Raw genomic sequence first — 26691 nt, forward strand, 5'->3', positions numbered from 1 at the left:
TTTCACAGACTGTGTTCTGTGAGATGTATTTGAAGTGTGCTTAATGGCCAAGTTATTACAGAGAAACACACAGAACTCATATTCTTGGTGTTAACAATACTAAACTGAGGACAGCTGAGATGTGGAATTATAGCAACAGGAAAATGGAATGTTCAAATTTAGGGCTTTTTAGATATTATCTGTCCAAGTTGAGGGTTTTGGTGTACTTCCAGGGCCCCATGAATCTAATTTTACATGCTGGTGCCAAAAAAGGGAGTTTAACACATATGCTCACATTGTTGATCCAGCCCTGTGCTTGGGATTTTCACTGAAAATTTTCATTGATCTAATCTATTTCTAAATTTTGTCATTCTAGCTCATTTCTTAAGTGTTTATGGTTCACTTTCCTGGTAACATTCCGCATGAGTTTTTTCAGAGCAGGTTTTAATTAGTATAAAGTCATTATGAAATTGATTTTGCAATACTCAGCACAAATCAACAGCCAAATATTCAATTTAAAAAAAGTGTTGAGGCTGTTTAATGGAAACTTAAAAACTCAGTGCAACTCTTAAACACTGATCAAACAGACAAGAATTCTAAAGTGTATTTATTTTCTACAGAACTATCAGTAAGCCCATTGGGATCTATTTAAGGTTCCACTTTTCCTTTAAGTTTCAGAACATTGCTGTAATTACCAGTAATTTAAATTAAACATCCTTGTATTTAATAAAAGTGTTTTCCTTTAGCATATTACTAAAGCAAGGAATGTGACTCCTTTTTACCTTGGTTAGGACGTAGCTACAATCTCCATAGAAGGAATAGTGTTTTTCATCAAATGTTGTAATGTGGGAGCCTCCCTCAATGCTGCAAGTCCCTGGACATGACTGAGTGACGCAAGTCCATTCACCTCCAGCGCAAGTACTGAAATAAAGAAGGCATTCTGTAACCTTGCTAGTGCATGTATAAATGAAATTAGACATAAGGGCACCTTAATTTTCCTTATTGCTGATCATGCTGCCTTCTGGAGAAAATAGTACTTACAAAGAAACCACGTTTCTTTGAAATCTCAAGATTATTAACATAATGTTTTTCTATTTCCAGTCATTCGGCAGACCTAAATTCTTTTGAACCTGGTATCCATTCTGCTGAATATGAAAGATTGTCCCTCATTACTATTAGTATATTTCTAGTGTAACACAGAGCTGTGAAGAATGTGACATGGTAATTTGCAACTACAAATCGCTTTTCAGCCTCCACAATTTGAGTTTGATTATTCCCTATAAATGGTTAGTCTTGCCAATGAAGAATTTATATCTAAACTTAAAATTATGCTTCTGAGCCTGAGGAGAAAACAGAAGTGAAAATCCTCTTAAAAAGAAATTGAGGAACTTTAATTAATAAGTAGTTCATTTCTTCTTAAGGAGTAATCAGTAATTTTTCCCTGTCTCCAAAATGTTTAGATAGCACCCTGAAAAAAAGAAGTATGAGAAAGGAGCTATGTTACCATGATCTGCATTTAGATGAGAAGGAGGTACCAGGAGCATAAGTTTCGCCTTCATAGGTACAGTGGCATTCCTTACGGGGAATACAGCCAGCACCATTAATGTCATCAAATACCATTCCTAGGGAAAGAAACAGTCTGTTAGTCATTCTGTGTACTACAGAATCTGTTTTTGTCTACATATCTGTCAAATGTATGAAGTGTTTAGCATTTCTCCTGCACAGGGAAAATGTAAAGCTCCTTAAAATAATAGAATGCCAGCTATAGAGGAAATGAAGGAGCTATATTCCATTGAAGCCTATCTAAAATCCTAGGATGGTCATAAGGAACTTCTAAGTAAAGTCTTTTCTGTTATAGGCCCTGTTAGATTGGAATTAGGATTAAAACTACTAGAGAGTAAAGTGGAGTAGATGAACCATTTATAATACTGCCAGGGGACATGTTTGTACTATATATATATATGTATAGTCAGAGGATTAGCTAAGAGGTGTCAGTGTTATTGTATAAACAAGTGGTGGTGAATTCTATGAGACATCACTGAAGATGTGCAAAAGATCTACAATGGGAGAAGATGATCATCACTCACAATGCCAACAATTCTCAGGCACAAAGTCAGCATGGGGAAAGTAAACTACACATTTGTTGGGTATGGTACTCTGGGTAAACAGACCCAGCTTTGCTAAAAGTAGGGCTTATGTTTGTGGACAGAATGTAATAAAACATTCTGCACATTCAGTTAACTGCATGTGGATGCTAAGAACATCCTCTTATCATTAGTAGTAAAGTGTCTTATACACAGTTCAGTCATTGTATACATGTTTTAGGACCATTCGGTGTTTTAAAGGGTGTTTTTATAACCAGCATAGAACCGATGTATGCATATCAAGGAAGATAACAACAACAATGACATAGCATGAATGGATAGAGTAAGAAGGTTTTAATGGTTTTGGCTATTAATGAAGGGTAGGAAGTAACTTGCCTGGAGGACAGGTGCAGCCATCTGTACAGTGATCTTCACAAAGTGCAGATCTTTCTGGGTTGCTGCAGGTGTCAGAGCAGGGGGAGCCACACTCCTGGTGTTGCATGTTGAAAGGACATGACTTGGCTGAAAGAAGAAAGAGTAATATGATGCTGGCTTTTCCTTTAAGGTTTTGAGAAAAGAGTATTTAATATCAAGGATGTTTTCTATCAAGTTGTAACGGACAACATCCAAGTGTAGATTGCAACGTTTTAGGCCTTTTGATATATGTTGAAAACGATAATTCAAAATCCTCTAAACTTTCATATCCCTGAAATCTTGAGTGTACTCAAGTGTAAGCTGATTTCATGGAAACTATATGTACCTTTAAATGGCTGTCTTCTTCAGGAAAAAGGTAGATAATAGAAGCTTACTATATATAAGTAGGCAGCATAACTGGAAGTCTCTTCCAGGGATACTTACGACATAATTCTGAGGTTCTCCAGTTCAGAGGCTGTCCACCTGCATGAGCACACTGCCGGGAATATTCGGCAAAGGTGTTGCACATGCAGAAGTCAGCCATAGAAGTATCACAGTGGCATAGGTCTTGTATGCAAGTTTCAATGTAGTCCTTGACATCCACAAGTGCATTACAGCTTGTGAATGCTTCACTGGTTAATACTGTCTTGCAGATAGAAGCCTGGAAAGGAAAACAGTGAAATAGTGTTTAGAAAACATGGAAAAAGTTTTTTCATTTAAGACATGAAGCAAAACAAATAAAAAATTCATCTGGAACAAAACTCTGCCCACCAGTCAACCCTGTCCATAGGCAAATGTTTAGGGAAAGATCTATTTAGAAGCTCAGAAAAAGATGTTATCACACTAGGACTCATGGAACTCCCTTGATAGTTCCCATATGTCGAGTTAGTTTCTCAGGTGACTTTGCAAGCACTGCATAGTTTCCTTGTGTTTAGACATCCTCAGTAAATTCCTTTTTCATTTAAAAATGTCCAGTCTTCTCTTGAATGCATGTAATTTTTTTTATTTTTTTATTTTTTTAATTCACTTTAGCAAAGGATTAAATTCTAAATTTGGGAATCTTTTATTTCCAGACCCATGTCTGGCCATATTCATGCTGTATTTTTACCAAACTTAGCAGCTATTCTCCAAACAAAGAGAGAAAAGGATAATGTATGTTACATTGAAAAAACAAATTCTGAAGGAGAGGTTCTTACAAATTCAGATGAACAGTTCATCAGAACAGCAGAAGGAATAGGATCATCACACTGCTCTGTGGGTCCGTCTATCTTCTGCCTATTCCCAAACTGTACAGCAGTCAGTTTTACATCTGTATAAAGTAGACAAAGTATTAGAATGATATTTACTGCTTTACTAGCTTCTGCATGGAGGTGTTTTCTTTTGAGATACTACCCATTAAAAACAGTGACTACCAAATTCTATCATTATAGTACAAAAGGCAAAAGGAGACAAAGAAGGCATATAAGGGAATGGGACGTAGCAACTGAAAAAAAAAAAAAAAAGTGGAAAGTTACGTAGTTTTGAAAGATCTAACAGCTGTGGAAACACCTGAATATATCTGAAAGCTGTGACTCTATTAAATGTTAAAACTGACATCATAAAAATATCAACTAGAAGATGTATCATTAGTTTTGCAGTTAATATAACCTGTGTCCTGTACTGCTAAAATGAGAAAAAAAGTTCCAAGACATAATAATGCTTTTTATTACTTACTTTGTGAAATAAACTCGTTGTTAGTTGGAATTCCATTGAAGTCCCCACAGAGTCCACAAGTTTGGTTGGCATATTTCTTATCTAGTTCCACCTAAAAGAAGTGAGGAAAGCAAGTTTAGGTTCACAGTAATGTCAACCCTGATGGTTATAAACACTGTCCTCATGTAGTCAGAATTTGACATGGGTATGCTGGTGCACACTGTAGGATGTGGAAGGTCAATGATCATGAAGAAAAACTTCATCTTTGTCTAGACCTAGGACAGTGAAGATCTGAGTACTGCCAAGTCTAGAATCTGGTATTCCAGCATGATGTAGGAACACTGTAATGCGGTTATATATTGATTCCCAGTGGGAAAAATAGAAAAACCAGGGAAAGGCTGTAATATAGATTTGTATCCATACTAAATATAGGTACAAATTCGCAAAGAATTAATGTCTGCTTGACTATTTTAAATTGCAAAAATTTAAATGGAATATCTTCTAACTACAGGCTTTCAGTCACATTTTGGATATTTTCTTACCAGGAGGGCATCCTCTTCATTCCAAAGGAAGGTCAGTCCTAATTTGGCAGCAACTTTCAGATAGCTGTTGCTTCTCTCTATCAAGACTCCCATATGGCTGTAGGGCATCTGAATCCTGGGAAGAGATCACCATAATTCAGCGGGAGTAGGGACAGAATATCCATTGAATATATAGCTCCTCTAAACAAAATGCACACAAGGATAATCTGCAGAAGTTTCATGTAGCTCACTGTCAGGCACTCTTTTTTTTGTTGGTGCCTCAGGAAGGACCAGAGCCCTTCAGCTGTCTGGGAGCAGTATCAGATCAGATGAAAAAAAGGGATGCTTGCTCAATGAGCCTTCTGGGAGTGAAAGCAGTCCCAACAATTTCAGTTCATAGTAGAAGATGTGAACATACTGTTTGCTATTGACTAGGACAGAGGTGCGGGTCAGTTCAACCACTGCTCCTTCCAGCCTCATGATGACGTGAGTGATCACAGTAGCATTTTCCACCATGGTACGCCTAATCTGGATATTGAAGTCCTCATAGGGAGATTTGCAGTTGGATGCGAAGATGTAATTGCAGACCCCAGGGAAGTAAAAGATGTCCCCATCAAAGTTCTTGAAGTGGAAGTTACCCCATGTGCTGCATACACGGCCATTGTGAGAGGGGTTGCCAGCTGTGGATTCAAAATGAGCCATAAGAATTTCCTGCAGTTTGCTGTAGATACCCTCCATTGAGTTCTTTAGGTGAGACATCTCACCAATGTTTTGAACACATTTAACTTTCTTTCCTGGAAAAAGCACGTATGATTTATCCCAGTATTTCATATATAATATTTTTCCCCGGTTCCGTCATATTAACAAAATATAGGCTGGAGGTCACACTGCTTGTAGATTATCCCTATTATTTGATTATTTTTCTGGTTTCTGTTTTATTTTATCAGGTTGAAGGATTTTATAAATTTTATGAATCTGTTTAGTTCAATCCAGGTTTTGTGTGGTACTAATACACACATATCTGAACCATGACATTTGTTGCACTCACCCTTTACTTTCAGTGTGTTTGGAAGAGGTGGGATGATCGTCACTCCATTGGATTTGGAAACTGGTGAAAGATCTAGGACAAAAAAGATGGTCAAGTATAATCTTGTGAGAAATCCTGAAAAACAGCTAGAGATTGCTTAAGATGTTTAGTGGTATAACATTTTCTAGTACTACTCACACCCTACTGAGAATTTCCACAAGGTTTTATTGTTGCTTTTTGTGTGGTCCTTTGTATTCTGTCTTTCCATGTGTTTTACTAGCAACCGAATCTCAAAGACAGTGGTCTTTGGCTGTAGTTCTTATTTCCATTATTCGTTCAAGACTCTCATCTAATGCTGGCCTTGCCGATCTGAGCTCAAAGACAGTGGTGTAATCCTTAGATTGCTGTGTTGTAATAGTAGTGGAGAAATGGCCACGCTAATGTCTGTATCTGAGCCTTCACCTTTCAGTCCACTTAGAAGCAAAAGGCTACTGAAGAACCTTAGAGGATGAGAAACAACAGCTTTTTTTTTTTTTTTTTTTTTTTTTTTTTTTTGAACCTAGTCTCTTTCTCTCTGGTGAGGATGCAACTTTGCACAACCCTCTGTGAAAAGGTTTTGATTTTTTATTTTCCTTTGTTTCTAAAAGAAAAGCTGTTTAAATTCTTTAAAGCTTTAATAATTTGCTCTTCTTGCAAAGACTTCCATTCGTAGGATCCTGCCTTAATTTTTTTTTTATGTCCAAATCCAATGTTTTCTCTATAGCTCCAGCAACAAAGGAGAACAGAGAATCTACTATATATTTTCTTGACGTTAAAGTTTGAGGATTTGCTGCAGTTTCTCCCTTGACAGATTAAAATTGTAGAACAGAATAACTTTCAAATTGTAGGCTGTGGAATATCAGTAGCTTACTTATCTGTTTAGACTAAAACAGCAGTAGGAGAAATCCATGATTTTAGAAAGGCATTCAGTCTTGTTGTAAGGATTTTAAGGGAAAGCACATATACTACCTTATTTGATAATCTATTCCAGTAACTAAATGCACTCTTATGAAATAATTTGAAATATACTTCCAATTTGTGTTCAGTATGTTTTTAATTCCCAGCTAATGATTTCACAAATTGCCAATAGCAGTGCAGGCTAAATGGTTAATTACTGCAGCGTCATCGCCAGTTGGCATTTTATCTTTTCACCCTTATTTTGCTGTGTACTGTTACTGTGTTCCAGTATGTGTCATAAAACCATTTCGCATACATGATGATTTAGTGTTTAATCATTCTAATCTTTAAGGTAGCTACAGTTCTGTTATTCTCACTTGTGAGTGATGCGATCATATTGACACAGCATTAAAAAATGTATCTTTTATTACCTTTTATCAAATACCTTGGTGATATATATGTATACACACCCCCTTCTGAAAATACACTTTTTGATAGAAAGTATGTACCTTTCATGAAGTTAAAGATTAGATAACTGTATCACGTCAGTTGACCAGATCTACTGGGTAGATCTCAGAAGAAGTTAGTTCACCCGGTAACTGCTGAGACTTGGATATTTTGTAGACATATATATTTTTCTCTCTCTCTATTTGATTTATTTATTTATGTTTGCTCATTTATTTGTAAAGGTAAAGTGGGTTTAAGCTATTCTAGGCCCAGTCTGTGAATCTGGATTTTTATCATTTAAACTTGGGATAAAATGTTAGAAATATCCCAGCATAAAAATACTCACTGTTTTTTCTCTGCAGGAATGGTGGAGAGTCATAGCTCGATTGTGATTCTTGCTCATTGCCCTGAGCTTGAGCTGCACCAAGGAGAGTGAAAAAAGAAAGTGTTAATGTTTAATTTACATTAGTTCCTTTTTTTTTTCTTTCCCAACTACATTTCTTTAAACTTGAATGAATCAGTGTATAAAAACTGGCAGTTATGTTTGTGTGCTAGGAGCCAAACTTACATCAGGGCTTGTGTTCCATGATGGCCCTATACCACTCCTCAAACTATTATTTTCTGCAGGCTAATGAAGCACTACTTCAAGGAAGCTATTGAAAATGTGCTAGTGAGAATATGAGCAGATTCATATGCAATTAATTGTTGTAATATCTCCTCAATATTTTGTTACGTTTTTCCAATAAATGACTTAATTTTCTATTTTATGATTGTTATGCCCTTTAGTCATAAGTAAAATCCTTTGTCTATCTAAGGGGCTTTAAAAATAGTTCAGATTTTTACAGGACTCATTTTTGAAGTGGAGGAGCAATCTCTCTTCTCTTACTGAAAGCCAAAGTTACTACTTATTTTACTGTTTTATAATAAGCAGCAGAAGAAAAATAAACCCACCAGCTATACAGAAAGAAATAAGACCCCGATCAAAGCACTCTCTTTCTACCAGTGAAATTGTTTTTCAGTCCATTCCCCTTCAGCTTCAAAGTAGGGATACACACAAAATCTGTAGGACCCAAGAGGCATTTCAACTTGCTGAGAGTTTGTCAGATACAGGGCAGGTTGCAGGGGAGGCCATGGTAGCTGTAGAAAACTACAAAGGCAGGCCAGGCTGAGTGTTTGCTATGTCCCACAGCAGGGCAGTCCATGGGTAGCACCACTAGAGGGGCTAATACTGAAATTAGAGCTGAAGGGAGCTCCATAAATTCTTCCTTTCTTGCATTGGATAGGAATCTGCATCTAGGATCGGAAAGATGTGTTGTATCCCTTTTGGAGTGGTTCTGGGTTCCTCTCCTCCATTCCCTATCCTCAGAGTACTTTTCCTTCTTTTTAGATGCCTAGTATGGCCCAACACTCTGCCCAGTGCCACATGCTTCCCTGTTTCCCATTTCCATTGCGTTGTATGGTAATACTACAGGTAGCCTTCTGATAAGCTATTCTTAGCAATACTTTTTTAACATAAGTTAGTGTGGAATTATCTGATGCAAGAAAAATATAAAGAAATTCACTAAGATTTATGTCTGAAACTGAAACACACTAAAAACTAACACTGTTCTCACCTTAATCTTTAAAGGAAACTGACAGGTGGAATATGAATAAAACAGATTTCTACCCATCTCTAAGTATTAAGTGCCTTTTTATAATATTTAAGGCAAATCTATTTGTTTTCACACCCTGAAACAAACAATTGCTCTAAGCTTTTGTATAATCTCATGCTTAAGGATAAATGACATTTAAAATATAACATACAACATTTTTCAAGAAAAATCCTGATAAAACAACAACAAAAAAGTATTTGAGAATGCAAACAGATTCTGCTAGTTTGTTCTGTCTTAAATGTGTTTTTGCACCTATTGTTTTGTGCATTTATAAAAGATATACTTTCAGAGACTCACATCAAAAGTTAAATGCCAGTCTTGAGGTACAGTGGTAAAAGTATGAATTATTCCAGATTTCAAATGTGTTAAGAACATGAACTAGAATATGAACATTGAAGACATTTATTTTCCCCTTTTTAGGAAGGAAAGTATTTGTAACAGAGAAGAAAATTTTGCATAAAGGCATACATTAGTTCCTCAAAGCCAAGAAGAAGGTTTCAAACTCTGAAACAGGTCATAAATTCTTTAAAACTGTAAAAATGCCAAGCAAGTAAATCCTCCTACCTTTGATCTGTATGTAGGCAAGTGCTAGTATTGATATCCATAGAGGTATTCGTGTCCCACTACCTGTGCCCATCTTCTGGAAGTCCGGTAGAAACTACCGAACAACCTGCTCTGAGAAAGTACTGGTCTGCTCCTGAGTTTTATATAGTGAGAGAGCAAGTTTTGGCTCGGCTCCCAGATTGCTTCACAACGTCCTTAAAAGGTGGGGCTTCAGACGTTTTACTTTTCCTTTGCAGGTGCACAGGTAAATAGAGGATGCTCTGACTTCCCTACTGTATTTGCACTCTAGGAGGAGTCTTCTTTCTACAAGTCTTGCAGATGAAATGTCAAAAGGTGAACAGGAAAAATTTTTGCTCAGCCTTAGTCCTCCAAATGTGTTAATATTGTAAGGTAAATGTAATCTAGGGGACTTCTGAGTCACATTTAAGCAGAACCCTGGAACTCCACAGTTTTATATTTTTCCTCCTTATAGTTAAAGATGGCAACTTCTCAAAAAAATTAAAGTTCTATCTGACACAAATTTTTCATGAGTAGCTACTTTGTAGCTACTTTGCCTGTGAAAATGGGAAAGAACAAAAGCCATTTAAGGACATTTATCTACAGGATGACATAGTGAAAATCCTTCAGCTTTGGAGAGCTGGTAGTATAAATCCTTTCTTGAAGATTCCTTCTCACATGTGCAATTTTATTGCTAGTTTAGCAGTTCCTTCTCTTTGTGAACATGATCTCACCATAATAAATTAGATTGATTTTTAGAGTTAAAAATATGTATTCATTTTACAATCAAACTAGATGCATTTTTGATTATTGCTTTACCTAGAGACACACAAAAAAATGAATTTACAGGAATATCCTTTGTAGTGGTCAGTGTTTTAGGAACAATGAGAGAATGAACAGGGTTTTGTGAATATGTTAAAATATGGTTTTAAAGATATGTTACTATGGTGAACTAACCTTTTAGAATGTCTTTCCCTGGGCCATAGATAAACAGTTTTTCAGAAGGGGGATTGACTGAACAGTTCCTGTAAAGAAGGAAGTACTAAGATGTTTTCCATATTCACTGAGAACAGGACAAGACGTAATAATGTGTAAAGCCAGGAGCGGCTTTTGGGTTAGACAATGGAGAAAATAAATTATTTTTACGCATGTGGTGAAGCGCATGTTTGAGAGGTTGTTTGAGAAGACTCCTGGATTTCCATCACTTATATTGTTTAAGAGCAGATTAGACTAACACCTGTCTGTGCATGGCATCAGTGTAACTGACAGTATAGTGGGGCAGGGAATGGAAAAAATGGCCATTTTAGATTCCTTTGAACACACTTTTATTTCTGAAAAAAAATTATACATTATTGTATTCTCTCTTTGGGAGCAGTTATATTTGAATAATTAACTTTATTATTAAGAAGGGAGAATTAAAAGGCACTTTTTTTTTTTTTTTGGTAAGTCATGGAAAAGCAAGAAATGATCCTATTTTTATCAAATATTTTAAAATTACAAATAGAAGTGACATAACTAAGTGAAATTGGAAGTTTTGAAGAAAAGAATTGGTCACTTTCAGTCATTAGTACCTCTGGCAATTTCCCTGACACATACATCAGTGTAGAATTAACCTTAGTATTATCTGAATGAGGAAAGAAGGTGGCTACAAAATACTTGCATGTATGGAAATACATGCAGTACAAAATTAAGGCAAATGTTATCATCTCAGTTATTATAAGATGAGAAAAGAAAAATTTTAACAGAGGTACCTGGTGCATAATTAAAGTCATGATGAAAGAAAAAAAATAAGATAAACTCATCTGGCTAACAAACGTAAGTTTATTAAGTGATTCTGATGGAGTAACACATCATAGTGAGAGGGAAAATATGCTTTGTGAATCATTACCACTGAAAAATCAATTACTATCAACAGTTGCTATGCTGCGGTTTCAAATACACAGGTTAACATTTCCTGCATGTTCAGGGAAGTGTTATGACCTCTCCGAAGCCCCAGACTTGTCATTACTGATTATTCCCTTTGTAAGCCACCACAAGTAAAGCCTAAACAAATTTATACTTACATTTAATTATTTTGACCTGTAAGACACCATCAGAAGCATTTGCATATGTCTGTGTTTTTGTTACAGATCACATTATTCCCACACTCCATTACTACCTCGATTAGTCTTCCTGCCAAGTTAACTTTCATTATCTGGTACTGAGACTTTTCAGAAATTATAATGAAATGCATCAAAATATATGAGACTTGTGAAAATAATTTCCCAGTACTTGTGATAAATTAATTTAGTAGTATTACTAATTATTCAAATGAATACTTCCTCTTTAGGTTGTATTTCACCTCCATTCATTCAATAGACTTACACAGGCAACATGGAAGAGTATTTTTTAGTTCTTCGTATTCAAGGAAAAACACTTAAATACTGTATAATTCAAATAGATCTATGCTCATAAAGTAACTAGATGTTGTTTCCTGGGAGAGGTCTGAAATGCTGTGACTGATGTTGGCTGGGTCAAGTGAACAATAATGTTAGCATTAGCACAATAATGTGACATTACCACAAGTTCCCAGTGTAACCTTGCTAGTAACTAGTAGAGGTGCTTTTCTTGTCATAATGCACTCAGGAGTTGAACAGCACTGTTTTAGCCCATTTCTTTCTTCAGACCTTTTTCATAAACCCAGGTTGTCACTCTCAGGATTTTTGCATGCAGAATAACCCTTCTAGTGACTGGCTGCTTCTGCCAACTAGTTCTTTGATCAGCTCTACTTTGAATTAATAATACTGCTCTTCAGTCTTCCTTACTTTTCTTCTTCCTCTAGTATCCATTAACTTCCTCTTCTTGACATAGCCACTCTCCTTCTAGCTTTTGCTTTCATAAAAATTGTCCTGCTTTTTTTGTCTCCTACAGTGCATGGAAAATGGAGAGAAATGTCTTTCAGGAGCCTGGGAGGTTCTGACTGGACATTAAGTAAAGCTTAACTTACTGTGAAGGTGGTCAGACACTGGAACAGGCTTGCAAGGCAGGTGGTTGATGCCCTGGGCCTGTCAGTGATCAAAAGGCATTTAGATAATGTCCTCAGTGATACATTTGAACTTTTGATTGGCCCTGTTGTGGTCAGGCTATTGGACTTGATGAAGTTTGAAGGTTCCTTCTAATAGAACTGTTTTGTTCTATTCTGTTCTGTTTTCCTCTGTAGAAAACTTTAATGTTTATGTTTCTTGTTCAGAGTTAAGATATGCTAGTAGGCATGATGAAATACAGAAATGCTTCTTTAAAACAGGAAAGGACAGGGAAAAAGGTTATTTTCTGCAAAGACTTAGTGCCTTTTGTGTGCTTGTATTCTGAAATCAGGATTCATTTATCTGCTTGGGTTGTTCTCTGAATCCATGGTACTGTTCAGTGCCCATGATTTTTTATGGCAGTGTTTCCACAAAGGTGTCCAGAATGCAGTTTTTAATGCAGGCATTTTTTAATGTTACCTCCCATATGTCCAGAAGTACAGGAGATAGAGTATGCGAGCAACATTGTTCTTTTAGGTTTATGTAGCTATAGTCTACGATTGCAATTGTTCAAAATCAGACAATACCAGAATTTAGATTTGGCCTAACAGATTATTCTCTGTTGGGCAAATGAACTATGATCAAGAATTAAGTTTTCTGATAAAATACGAGTTATGTAATGGCACACAACTTCTCCAGAAGACTCTTGCACAGCTGAACCTCTGTGATTTCCACTTCCCTGTTAATGAACAGCAATGCTGTAATTTCATAATATTCAGTACTGGACCAGATCTTATTTAGTGGTTCCTATTCGCACCATTCTCTGGTAACAGAATGACCAATTTCCTTAAATAAGTCTCTAAAATGCTATCACTGTAGCAACTGACTTCTTCACAAATTGCTGTTACCAAGTGTACTTATACAAAATTCTGGCAGATGAGGAAATGCAACTGAAGTATGGTCAGTAGTACCACTAAGTTTGGGTGCATGGTTGAAGACAACTTAATACATTTTTTTCAGAGTATTTGGTATTACATACCATGTAGCGTGGCTTGCACTGTTTTTGGCAGTAGTTGAATGCTCAGCATTTCTGCACACACTGTCTGACTGTGAAGAAAATGTCCAGAAAATGAAGAAAGTACAGTTAAGAATCATAACTATAATTTGATACAAATCTTTTGCTGATATCACAAATGAAGTTTATGACATTCAAGCATCCCGTCCTCGCTCTTTCCGGCATTTCCCTCATTCAGTCACTTCAATGTTAAGCTGTGCAACAAGGAAACTAAGTAGGAAATCTTTCAGACTATATTCTTCTTTTGTATTTAATTCTTTACCAAAAAATCCCTACACTGCACTGAATAATAGAAGGGACTGTAGAAGAAACATGTGCATCCTGCATCAAGAGGAGTATGAAAACAAGTGACAGTAAGGTTGTCATGTCACCTGCAAACATCCAGGATATCTCTGTGTACAGAGGGGATCAACACCTAATCCTCTCTTCAGCTTGTAAACACAAACATTACAACTGTGCATACTGATGTTTGCAATTGATTTTATAGACTAGAATCTGCATGTGTACACACATTCTTGAGGACAGGTTTACATTGTGCAGTGGTGCATGTTGTAGACATCCTACTGCTAACAACAGCCAAGATAAATTTATAGTACTAAATAGGGACATGAAGTTGCAGCTAAGTGATTTTATCTTTGTCTGAATCAGTGACACTGCAGCATTGGGATCTGAGATGATATCTCTGAATAGGACTATATGCTTGTAGTGACAGTGCTGAAAACCACTGAAAACTGGACCAGTGCTGTGTCCAAAAAATTAAAAAACTCAGTCTTTAGAAGCAGGTGGTAATGTTTACAGTCTCAACAGAAATAGAGAACTTAGCAGAATGACTAGTACAAATGTACGTTGGTGAAAGGAGTGTCTGAGCTGAGCAGCACAAAACCCTGGAAGGAGCAGTAGTGATGCACAACCTTGAAGAAGTCTTTATATTGGAACTAGTGGACATCATTCTGATATGTTTGTAATACTAGTAGGAACACATGGTGTTAAAACTGGCCATATTAATTTATATGTGTATGTGTGTATATATATGTATATATATATATACATATATATACACACACACATATATATATATATATGTACATCTACAGCATTACCACTATATGTACTTACTTATACATTATTGATACAATTAATTACACAACTGCTTCCCAAAGTGCCGAAGTTTCCCTCTTCCTTTGAATTTTTCCCACTTCATACCTTCTGTAAAACACCTGTTCTTTTGCACTCATAAAAATTCCTCCTTTCTTTTTCCTCCTTAATAGCTTATTTTGGCAGCAGGATGTTAGCAGAGTCTCAGACAATGAGACTGCATTTGTCACTATTCGTCACAGGATTGTCAGCAACAATATTGAGCCAGTAGGCTTGTTTGGTTTGCTTTATTGGCTTCACTTACGTATTTTTGCAGGGTTGTGAGAAATATCTGAGGATCTTGCCATGTGCCATCTTTTCAGTATGTCTAAAACTAAGTCTCTTCCTGCCTGGCAATGTCTGCTTGCCACATTCATTTCTTAGGAGTCATCTTCTCCAGGCAATGTTAGGTTGGTCAGTGGATAACCATCACATTCACACATTCAGGTTCATCCTCCATACTACAGGTTCATGCTGTGCATTCAGTGAAATAGAGACCCTGTGGAGAATTGTGAGATCCAGTCATGTAATTGTAGGTTGTGTAATACTGCATATGCACAAAGAGAGCACGTTATGGCTTGAGATAGCCTGAAGTCTTTATTCATTTAGATGCTACTTCCCCAGTGAGTCTGAGTAAGTCGAAGGGAATTTCTCATGAGAAATCCTAATTTCTCTGGGCTCTACGTTGTCACTTATCATAGTCTGTGGTTTTTTGATATTTTCTCCAAATACGCATCATGGAGGTGACTAATTGGTGTTCATGTTTTGCTAAGGCAAGCTGTCAGCATGCTTATCATTTTGGAATGACAAAGTATGATATAAAACAAAAATGCTGTCAAACGTGAACAGCTAGACTTGCACTGTATTGAACATCAAATACGTCATTGGGTGAATTGTCTACTGACCTTTTTTATAGTTAGTTTGGGATTTTATTGTTCAGAAAACTATGAAAATCCTTATCTGCTTTGATTTGTTGCTGCAAGCAAATGAAAACTGGTGTTCCGTGTTCACATTTTGTATTTCAGAACAGCACTGAGTGAATTTGCTTCCCATGACCTGAAATGCCTGACAAAGATGTATGAGTAAATGAATCTGCTCTTTATATTCTTATAATCGGGAAAGCTTTATTGATGGCAACGTGACTGTCAGTCTTAAGCAGGAATATAATGGTGTAAGCTGATAGTGATGGCTATCTCCATTGTCTGGTTTTGACAGAGTATAACTTCAGCTCTTATGAATGCTGTTAATATTTCCAAATAATGGAGGTAGAGTCTGCATTATTATCAAGTGAACTGAGAGAAGCCCACATAGACTTCAGAGATATGGGGAGGCTTAGTGAGATGCAAATTAGGAAATTAAGAATGAATTACAAACTATTTGTGATCACCCTAAAAAACGGAAACAGCAGCATTTCTAAATACCTTAAATAATGTCAAAGTCACTGAATTTTCATAACAGATTACTTACTTCCCGGAGGAAAAATGTACCTTTTCATTTTATTCTCCAGGTTTTCAAATTCTTGATTTTCTTCCATATCTCATCTGTCTGTTGATTTAGTAATCATTTCGGTAAGGAGAAATATGTGGAATTTTTTTGTTTTTTTTTAATCTTCCTGATACTTTTGTCCTGCATTACGTTATCTTAAGACTTACTGTGTTTGTATAGTTCTGATACATGCTTGTGGAGTGGAGCCATTGTACAGGTACAGAATTGAAGAGCCTCTTGTTTATATTGCCCCACAGCTTGCTTTGGGGACATATCTTGCAGTTGTTCATGTGTCTTCAGTGCTTTTCCCATCTTTTTATGATATAGTATGTGATAGAACAAGGATAGTTCGTGCTAGAATGTATTTAACTTCTTCACTGAAATATACCATTTGCATATGTTTCAATTTCATGACTGAAATAATAGCAGATATTGCTTATTGCTGAAACAACTGAACTTTAATGTCTAGTAAAGTAATTCTGTGGAAGCAAGTTTTTAATTGTTGATTCAAACTAAGCTCAACACTATTATTAGCTTGTCTACAGTGGGATTTATTAGAAGTTCATGAAAAAGACTACAGAGCAGACTTTACTAAGAGGCTGACTTTTTTTTTTTGAAATTGAAAGTGGATTAGACTTCTTAATAATGTTTATCTCAGATTAATATTGACACAGAGGGTTGTCTTCCCTCATTATCAACGCAATTACATTTTTGATAGAGAAAATGAGGAATCATTTTTTCTGTCATTACAAGTAGGAAAAATAAGTCTACTACTATCCCCAAAGAGAGAGAGAAAATATTGCTGTATGTTTCATGGTAGACTCAGATAGCTTTCTGAAACAGCTGCAATTTGGGAAGCTGTCCATCTCTGTGTTCTCTTTCTGGCCAACCAGAAGAGAAACAGGAGAAGTAAGTTTGCTTTTATGGTGTGGATCCTGCAGTTTTGGAACTCCTTTGTATGCTCATTTGTTTTCTCTGAATCATTCATGCAAAAGGGTGGAGAGCACTTTCTTTTCTTACAGTTTTTGGATTGAGTTCAAGACTCCTGGAAACGCAGGTCTTCTGTGCTGGTGTACTTTCAGAACACTTCAGCAGAGCTCTGTGGAGCTGCATAGAAGTAAACTTGAGCCACAGTATTTCATTGATATTCAAAACATCTCCTAATGCATTTCAAGGCTCAAAGATGTAAAGCCATCAGAGATCATTGTGATAATTTTTACTGAACCAGAGTGCATCTATAACTCAGACTACACCACAGAGTCACACAGAATCACTGAATGACCTGGGTTGGAAAGGACCTCGAGGATCATGGAGCTCCAATCCCCCTGAAACCCTCATACATTCTTACATGCTTTATTTTATTTATTTATTTATTTATTTTCCATGTTACCAACTTACATTTGATTTAGGGCATATCTTTTAAGCCAGTGTCCCTTCTTAACTCAAAGATTCCCGATTGCAGACAGTTGTCTCCATCTGTTGATAAGCTGTTCTGGCAGTTATGAATACAACGTTGCTGAAACACAGTCTAATTTTTCTGAAGGAAGAGTTGAGCTGAAGAAGTATGCATTCATCAGCCATTGAAGAGTTGCACAGCTGAGTGGTACTAAAAACAGTTTGCTAGAAGACTGATGTCGAGATTTGGCTAAAGATGATTTGACTGCCAAATAAACCTAGTGGTCCTGGGAGATGATCTGCCTTGGCAGTAGAATTTGATAGCTTACTTTTCCATGAGAGAAACAAGAGAAAAATTCCGTGGGCTTGTAGTATGAGCCTTCTTAACCTCTTAGCTGCAAAAGTACAGGGTGTTGATGGAGGAGTTGTGTGTTAAATAAAAACAGATTTGCAGAATTTGTTTCTTGTTCAGAAGCTTAAAATTTGGAGGCATTGAAGGGATGGTGATTTGTATTGGAAGATAAAGGGATAGAGGGGAGACACCAGAGAAATGTGGTCAGAGCCAGACTTGCAAATTAAGAAGTAAATAAATGTTTTACACTTTACAGTTCCAATGTGTAAGATTAACCAGGAAAAATCTCATTAAAATCTTAAATATACATCAAGCCCTAGCCACTGTCTGGGCCACTGCTTAAGAAAATTCAGCATTTGATAACCCAGAGTAGCAGGTTAAGTGCTAAAGATGGGTGGAAGCAAGAAATTTTGGCATGATGAAGATTTTAAGTGCCCATACTCTGGGTATACAATTCAGTCTCTCTTCCATGGGATACTCCCTGAAAAATAAATAAAAAAGAAAGAAAGAAAAGAAAGGGAAGAGAAGAGAAGAGAAGAGAAGAGAAGAGAAGAGAAGAGAAGAGAAGAGAAGAGAAGAGAAGAGAAGAGAAGAGAAGAGAAGAGAAGAGAAGAGAAGAGAAAAAAGAAAAAAGTGTCCTAAATCTCAGATCCAGATAGTGTAGTGTGAGAACTCTATTGTTTTAATGAAATGCTGGAAGTCTGAAACTGCTTTTATTACAGCCTCCTTGACACATGCTGATTCAAACCATGAATGAAATATTGTGGTACTGTGCATTAGATAATGTATAATTTATCTGCTCCAGATAAAGATCTTTGCAGCACTGCTTTTTTTGTTTGACTGTTTGCTTGGTTTTTTTTGTTGTTGGTTTTGTTTTTTTTTTTTAATTTTGTTTAATTTTGTCCCCAACTCTATGAAGAATAATAACTATACTTAATGGAAATACTGCCTCAGAACATGCTTTGTCAGGCATCCTGAGAATTTTGCTATGGCCCCTCATGGGAATTTTGGGAGAGAAGGGAGAAGAAGTGGAAGGAAGTATCTGGTAGAGTAGTAATGTTGCATGTTAAGCTATGGCTTATCTTAAGAGATTTGCATATGGCATAATGTTTCTCAAGAGTACAGAAACATTAGTTAAAATGAGCTGAGATAGCACCTTCTGAAAATGCAGCCAAGAGGGCCAAGCTGATATGAAGATATTATGTTTTCTTTTTTCATGTGTCTCTACCCTAACCTACAAATACCAAGGCTTACCTTCACAATTCATAATGCATGTAAAGAGTCATGCAGTTGTCCAGCTTACTGGTAATTGTTTCACATGTCCTCAGTGCTTTGGGTCTCATTAGTATATCCTTGACTGCGTTATTTAAGGATAACTGTAAGGCTGATGGTGATTTCTGACACTATTGTTGTCAGCAGGAAATGTAATCATAAGAACCACTGGAAGTTACAGATTGAAGTCTAATTTGGTAATTTTTCTAATAAGGATGATGAAGCTGCAGTGTACATTCCTGACAGCTTGCATACATAAGACTGTGCAATAGTGCTTTGAAAGCATAAGAGTCTCAAATATATTTTGTGGTAAAGGGGAAATAACTGAATGGAGCTTGGTACGATGCTATTTTACTAACATGCTGACTGGAAATTATAGCAAACTGTACACCACTTTCCTGGCTGGTTTGTGGTACCTGATTCCCACTGCAATTGCAGATTCCTTTACCGACCCCCAGACTACTGCTCAAATAATTTATATGTTCTGGTCTTTATTTTAGCTATCTTTTACAGTTTATCTGGATAATTTTGTTGCCTGTTCTGTTTTTTTTCAGTGTACCTGTTGGCCATCTTGAATCATCAAGAAATATCAATATCCAAATCATGAATGAATAACTGATTGGAACTGGACCAGAACTTTCCTATAAAGAGCTAAAATGCTTTGATATATTAAAGGACAATTATCTCTGTAATTCTAAGGTAAGTGTTTCAGATTTATATATAGACATGTAGATTTGCAGATTCATTTAATTGTATTATTAGTAATACCTTATTACTAATATGTTATTTCTGAGTTATAAACTTTCAATGCTATTTCAATAAATAATTAATTTATAGAACTGTGCTGTGTAGACAAATAGATGAAAGGAAATTTGTCAGGTTGTGGCAGAATAAAGTACAAATGTCCTACTTCATTTTACCCAAAATAAATACCAGGCTTTCTCTTGATAGTACCCAGATAGCCCATAACCATGGAGGTCCTAAATCTGGAATTCTTATTCAACCGAAATTTCACTGGTGTCTAATATTACATGGTTAAATTCATTTGTTTCTCTTAAGATTGTGCAGTTTTATGTGACGGGCTTTTATCTGAAAGGGTTTCCTGGTTAATGCGATGCAAATAGAAGAATCTTTTATTCCTGGTTGTGTGCTGTGGACCTATAAGGAATATATAGTACACTGTGCAGAATATGAGAGTCAGTGTACATGCTGAGCATACCAATATACATTTTATTTCTTTTATGCAACACAAGAGACAAATGATTTTGTCTCTGTCAGAGGTAGTTGGAAGTGACCTAGAATATCATCAGTCTGAGCTTCTTTCCTGACTGACTAACCAGGGAGCAACACACCTGAAAGGAGATGTTCTAGCTCATAGCTATGAAGTGGTACAGCAGTGGCAAGAAATAAACAGAATCCGTGGAAATATGGCTTGCTACTGCTCATACCCCATGTTCTTTCCATAATTATATTCACTTGCAGATCAACACCTTTCCCTCAGGAAATCTGACTCTATTTTGATCCAAAATGCTAAGTCAGGTTAAGATCTGGATTATGAAGTGTATTGAGCATGTTTTCACTGGCGGTCACACTTCCCGTGCCTGTCATATCCCCAGACTTCTAGGTGGAGGTCAGTGGAGCAAAATCAAGAGCAGAGCAAATACAAGATCTGTTTATGAGTCTGGATGAGTACAAGCCTGTGGGAGACAGGGTCCTGAAGGAACTGGCCAGTGTGGTTGCTAAGCCACTCTCCCTGCACTTCCCTGAGGAAAAGCAACTGATGTCATATACTTGGACTTGTGTAAGGCCTTTGACGTGGTCCCACATGACCTAGACAGTGGGATCAAGTATATCCACAGCAAGTTTACTCATGACACCAAGCTCAGTGGCATGGTTGATATAGTAGAAGGAAGGGATGCCATCCAGAGGGACATGGACAGGATGAGAAGTAGGACCACATGAACTAAGGGAGGTTCAACAGGGCCTTGTGCAAGGTGTTGCACCTTGGTAGGAGCAATCCTGGATATGTATACAGAGTGGGAGAACTCCTTGAGAGCAGCCCTGAGTAAAAAGACTTGGAGGTCCTGGTGGATGAAAAGATGGACACAAACCAGTAGTAGGTGCTTGCAACCGATAAGGCTGACTGTATCCTTGGCTGTATCAGAAGAAGGGAGGTGATTGTCTCACTCTTCTCTGCCCTTGTGAGGCACGGGCTGCCCATAGAGGCTGTGGATGCCCCATTCCTGGAGGTGCTGAAGGCCAGGTTGGATGGGACCCTGGGCAGGCTGATCTGGTCAGTGGCAGCCCAGCCCATGGCTGGGTTTTCAACTTCCAGCCTGCTCTGTGGTTCTATTATATGAATGGGTGTGATGGAAGTTATTTTTTCTGCAGGAATCTTATAGTTCCTGTTTTCATCTGCTGTTTGATTGACCGTTAAGTAGCTGTATCAGGGAAGGCATTGCCTTGGACCAACTAACATTGGCTTTTTCTGCCTAATTGGGCCCTCTGGCTCTGTTGAGAAATTATTATATCAGACTATTTTTAAACCATTCAAAGAATTACAGTGCTGGAGGATGAATGGGAACTCCTTCCTTGAACCCAGATTCAGTGGATGTCTATACCTAGCTATAAAAGACCTGGATTTCTAATATATGACCTCCCTAAACTGGCAGTCACATCAGACACCTGAATAAGGTTACAGAGCAAAATTTTTGCTAGATTTTGGTCTCACGTTTCCAAACATTTAAGGCTAAGCCAGGATTGTAGCAGAGTATTTCTTGCAGTCCATCCATGAAAAGTAAATTTCAGCCAGAATCTTTAAATGTGATGGTCTTGCAATTTAGTAATGCTCTTCAGGTATAAACTGTCCCTAAAACTCCAAAATTTGACAAGAAGAGCTTCCATAACAAATGTTTACATCAGATATCTTAGGAAACCATTATCTGGAAGGACTTGCCTAGAAAATTTCTTTATTGTTACAAAAAATAGAGACAAATTTTCAAATACTGTCAGCTGTCTCACTTCTACTAACATAAATCTAGCTCTAAGTGATTTATTTAAGTTACAAGTCTGATCTGTGAAGTGCTGTAACAGAGGAGTATTTTGTCCATACAGTTAGCCTTTAGAAGAGATACAAAAGTATGGTTCTCTGCCCTCTGCTGTGGTAATTTAAATTCAGCCCAGAAAATTAGCATTGGAATCATGATTTACATCTTCCAGAAGCCTGAGAAGGTATGGGTCTGGATCATGCTCTTTTCTCTTACCTCTAGTTACAGGCTGGACTCTGCTTGTTGTATGTTTATGGCTACCAAAGATTTGTTATTTTACAATGCATGGCTCAGATTATGTGTCTGATAGAAGTGAAGTGTTGGGAATTCAGGAAAGAATTCATTATCTACAGTGATAATGAATGGAGAAATACAGGAGAGGAAGGAGCTGAGTGACTGCCCATCTTGTGGAAGGAGGTACAAAGAGTTGAACATGTACAGAGCAGATGAACTGCTGTCCTTCCTATTAATGAATAGTTACCAGTCAAGAAAAGGCTATTGTGCTAGACATGTAAAAGCAAAAGATTCCTGTCTTCCAGAAAGGTCTTGCAACCAAGGAACAAAACAACAGACATCAAAGTAGTTCTGTGGATGACAGGCAGGTAAAAGTCTACAAGGAAACTAGATAGCGGTCTTGAAAATACATGCAAATACCAGAATGCATTGAAGCGGGATATATAGTGCAGCTGTTCCCTGTAACAGAGAATTCTGTAAGTAAATATTAGCAAAGAATTACCACAGATGTTTATCCAGGACCAATGAAAATGGACATTTGTGTGAAATCAGCCGATCTGCTCAGCCACTATACACCTGTTCTCTTAGAGACGTGTCTTTGACTGGAAGGAGCAAGTGCAAGGCTGAAATGCCAAAACACCCTGCCACAGCCTGTTCTGCCAGGCTTGCAGCATTGCACAAGACCCTCATAAAAGGACAAACTCATGAAACTGCGTGCAAAATGAGAATACCCTGCAGGAAAAACATCTGCCCCCACTAAACATTTACCTCTGAGATGTGACTGTTAAGGCTGGGGCTGGGTCAATGAGGGAAAGGAGTTGCGTTTTAAACCTCTTTACCCTCCAGTTATATGTGTTCAGTCAGTCATCTATAGCTAATATTTCTACTTCTTTTCTCTCTCTAGAGACAGACCTGAGCTAGACAAGACTCTGTAGAAACAGTTCTTCAATGAATGAGGCGATAGGACCTCATGAACCTCAATTCAACATGTATTCACTGTACTGTTGTGATGAAAGAGACTCTCAGTTTGTAGTTACAGTTTATTGCTACTTCAACAGCCACATCAACAGATGGCAGCATCCAAGGTACTCTTGATAGTGACTGGTATTTTTGCCTTTTTTTTTCAGTAATGCGCTTGAAAGCAGATTTGACAGTTCCACATGCATCACTAGTTCCCAACTAATATTCTATGCGGGAGTGAAGATGAGATTTGGAGCATAGAATAATCTCATCTGAAACATTTCTGGGCTTCATATCTTGACAGTTTTAGCACAGCTAAATTTGAGTCAAATCCTGCCCTCATCTCTTTGAGACATAGTGACTTTGTTCACTAGTGACCATTCAGCTGTCATAATACCACATGATGGTAAACACAAATTATGTTAATGATTTATAAAGAAGTAATTCACCTCCACCTGTACACAGAGATATAGTCAGAGGTCACCAATTAACCATATGGGATTCTTGTTCTCTCATTTGCTTCCAGAAATAAAGCTATATCAGTTTGAGTTTTAAGAGAACAGTTCCTGCTCTATATCAGCTCACGCCTCTATCCTCCTTAGTCTTGTATATATGTAGCTGAGTGGTGGGTCTCTGGGAGAAAGCAGAGCATCTCCAAGCGTTTCTTCCCTTTGGAAATTTACTGTAATTACACTTGCCCAAACAGGACTCCAATAGAATGAAAAGATGCATTAAACATAACAGATGAACACACGTAGTTTAACTATGTCTGAAGTCTGTGTTTCAATATTAGATACTCCTAGCCATCATTTCCCAAAAAAATTCAGATAACCCAAAGCTATTCCATAAAACAGCTTTACCTTTTAAAGGATTTTTTAAAGGATTCCTGGCTGTGCTGTATTTCTGTCTTCACTGTGCAGAGAAGCAGGATTAGTAGCAGGAAAGGAAAAAAAAAGGCACAACAGAACAGAACAACTGAAGAGTTGTTTTTGCTGAGATGCTGACATTGGACCAAGGATTTTAGCACAGCCAGTATAATTTTCTAGATCTCTGAAAAGACAGAAGTTATACTGCCTACTAGCTATAGATACTGCACCTGATTTTTGGGAATAAGCCGATTTTTGGTCACTTGCATGTTAGAATTATAGGTAAACTAGAAGAAATATTATGCCATGGTATCATGGACACTTCATAGGTAATTATGATGAGATGTGGTAGGTGCCATAAACAGAATAAAGGTGTCAAAATAGGTTCCTATGTCTCTGCATACTTTACATCCCAATAGAGTTATATTTGATAGCATACATAGGCCTAACATCTTGCACTGCATTCTGTTCTCCAGAAAGCATTTAAACCATTTTAATAGCTAATAAAACAAAAGCAAACTCATTTACTCTACTTTTTTGTATACTAACACATTAGCAAATAGAGCTCATATTCTCTTATCTGACCAATAAAAATGTTAGGGGTGTGTGGAAATGTAAAGAGAGAAGTACTTTTCTTTTGAAAAGAACATAAGAAAGGTATGAAAACTGAGTACACATGTATAAAAGCAGAGTACACCTATATGAAATCCATAAACAGCATAATAAAAGACTTGTTGTAGGTATATGTATATCAAAAGAAAGCAAGCCAGAGGATTATTAAAAGAAAATGTTACGTATATAGGAAAATGAGAAGCAATTGTCATTAATTGAGAAAACATCAAGCAGAAACTTACTTGGCTTAAACTAAATTAGAAAGCAGAAATTCATTCATTTTAAAAGAAAGAAATGTGGAGAAATAAAATGGGTATGCGAAGCAGAAACAGAAATATAGCTTAGTATGAAATAAATTCATTTGAGGAGAAAGTTAAGGGAAATAAATTGTGAAAGAAACTTTTAATGTTAACATTAAACTGAAAAAAAACCAAAAAACCCTAAGGGAATATATAAAAATACAATGCAGGAACAAAGATTATAGTACTAATTCTTCCCAATTCTTCCCTTCTAGACTTGCAAAATTTTCCCAGTCCTCTACCCCTTTCACCTGGTCATTTTGAAACATATATTTTAATTTTTTTTTTAATTTTTTTTTTTTTTAAATATTCAATGTTATATTAATGTTGGACAATCACATACATGTGTTTCTCCAAGTGCCCACTATGCATAGTTCTAGCTGTAGTGCTTGTTGATAGGACAAGAGGGAATGTTTTTTGACTGAGACAGGGGAGGTTTAGGTTAGATATTAGGAGGAAGTTTTTCTCACACTGACACACTGGAACAGGTTTCCGAAGGAGGCTGTGGATGCCCCATCCCTGGAGGCATTCAAGGCCAGGCTGGATGTGGCTCTGGGCAGCCTGGTCCGGTGGTTATCGGTCCTGCACATAACAGGGGGGTTGAAACTAGATGATCATTGTGGTTCTTTTCAACCCAGGCCATCCAATGATTATATGATGATTATATGTTTTTAAGTCAATTAAAAATGAACTTCTTCTTCCACCTGGAACTTGCATGTCTTCACCTGCTGCTCTTTTCGAGTGTGACATTTCAGTGTCCTTGTAACTCCAACAAATTCTTTTGCTTGGAATTGGAGCACAGTTTGCTTGAGGAAGCATGTAGGCTCAGACCACTTTATAGATTTAAAAGAGTAAGTGTTCATAGTCAAGTCCAAGCAACTATTTGCCCCAGTAGTGGAATATATGGTTTTTGCTTTAGGATACTAACTGTTGTTTTCTTTGAAGCCAGGGAACTCCACCATTTGTCTGAGAAACACTGAACAAGGTACCTCACAGAAGCCTATACTCTCCCATTGACTGGAAGATGCTGCTTTAGTGGCCTCAACATGATCTTGGTTTTCGTGACAGCTGGTTAAGGTATGTGCTTTAGGTTGTTTCTGGGACATTGTAGAAAAGATTGTTATCCTCTGTTCACCCCTGCAACTCTTTTCCCTTAAAGTTCTGTTCATTTTCAAGTAGGAACCACTGCTGTAAAAAAATTTGTAGAGAGAGTAGAAAATGTGTCCATTGGATATAAGGGGTGTGAATTAAACATCTTATTTACATTATTCTACCAGTCCTTTCAGATGTTTATGAAAATGAGAGAGTCCTGACTTATTTTTTCTTCGCATTCCCTTTGGAGGGCTTTTCTTTATTTTGTAAAGTTAATTGCTATTTACTCAAACAGCCATTTTTTATTTTACATCTGGGATATCCTTTGACTATCAATTTATATATTACATCTAGATAAGTAAATGTAAAATTTTTTCTTCCCATTATCATCTATCTTATGTCAACCACATCCCTGTTTCTGAGATGATATTCCTATGGCAAGTCTGTGGTAAACCATCAGGGTGAGAAAGGAGCCTTAGCACTTTGAAATGGATGTAGTTAAATTTGTGTTACACCCTCTGTGATCTGATAACAGCAAATCTAACACGCAAAC

At 37.0% G+C, this 26691-nt stretch overlaps 1 protein-coding gene and 1 long non-coding RNA gene across 2 annotated transcripts in view; one reads left to right on the forward strand and one right to left on the reverse strand.

The window, feature by feature from the left end:
* MUC5AC (mucin 5AC, oligomeric mucus/gel-forming) overlaps window positions 1-9429 on the reverse strand; it is a 44538-nt gene extending 35109 nt beyond the window's left edge. The window contains 11 exon segments of the mRNA XM_085548424.1: window positions 762-900; window positions 1484-1601; window positions 2460-2585; window positions 2922-3138; window positions 3674-3786; window positions 4191-4281; window positions 4712-4826; window positions 5109-5370; window positions 5739-5810; window positions 7447-7518; window positions 9317-9429. Of these exon segments, the coding sequence (XP_085404550.1) occupies window positions 762-900; window positions 1484-1601; window positions 2460-2585; window positions 2922-3138; window positions 3674-3786; window positions 4191-4281; window positions 4712-4826; window positions 5109-5370; window positions 5739-5810; window positions 7447-7518; window positions 9317-9389 (1398 nt within the window). The 5' untranslated portion in view covers window positions 9390-9429.
* The window catches only part of LOC116653475 (uncharacterized), a 98412-nt gene that overhangs the window by 718 nt on the left and 71003 nt on the right, over window positions 1-26691 (forward strand). Inside the window, exons 2-4 of the long non-coding RNA XR_004307363.2 lie at window positions 19583-19727; window positions 23214-23394; window positions 25992-26123. This is a non-coding gene — a long non-coding RNA (uncharacterized LOC116653475). The remainder of the gene's footprint in view (window positions 1-19582; window positions 19728-23213; window positions 23395-25991; window positions 26124-26691) is intronic.

This window comes from Coturnix japonica, chromosome 5 (genome assembly GCF_054131305.1).
Source record: "Coturnix japonica strain WE chromosome 5, WE-NBRP24, whole genome shotgun sequence".
In the NCBI taxonomy this organism is placed as follows: domain Eukaryota; kingdom Metazoa; phylum Chordata; class Aves; order Galliformes; family Phasianidae; genus Coturnix; species Coturnix japonica.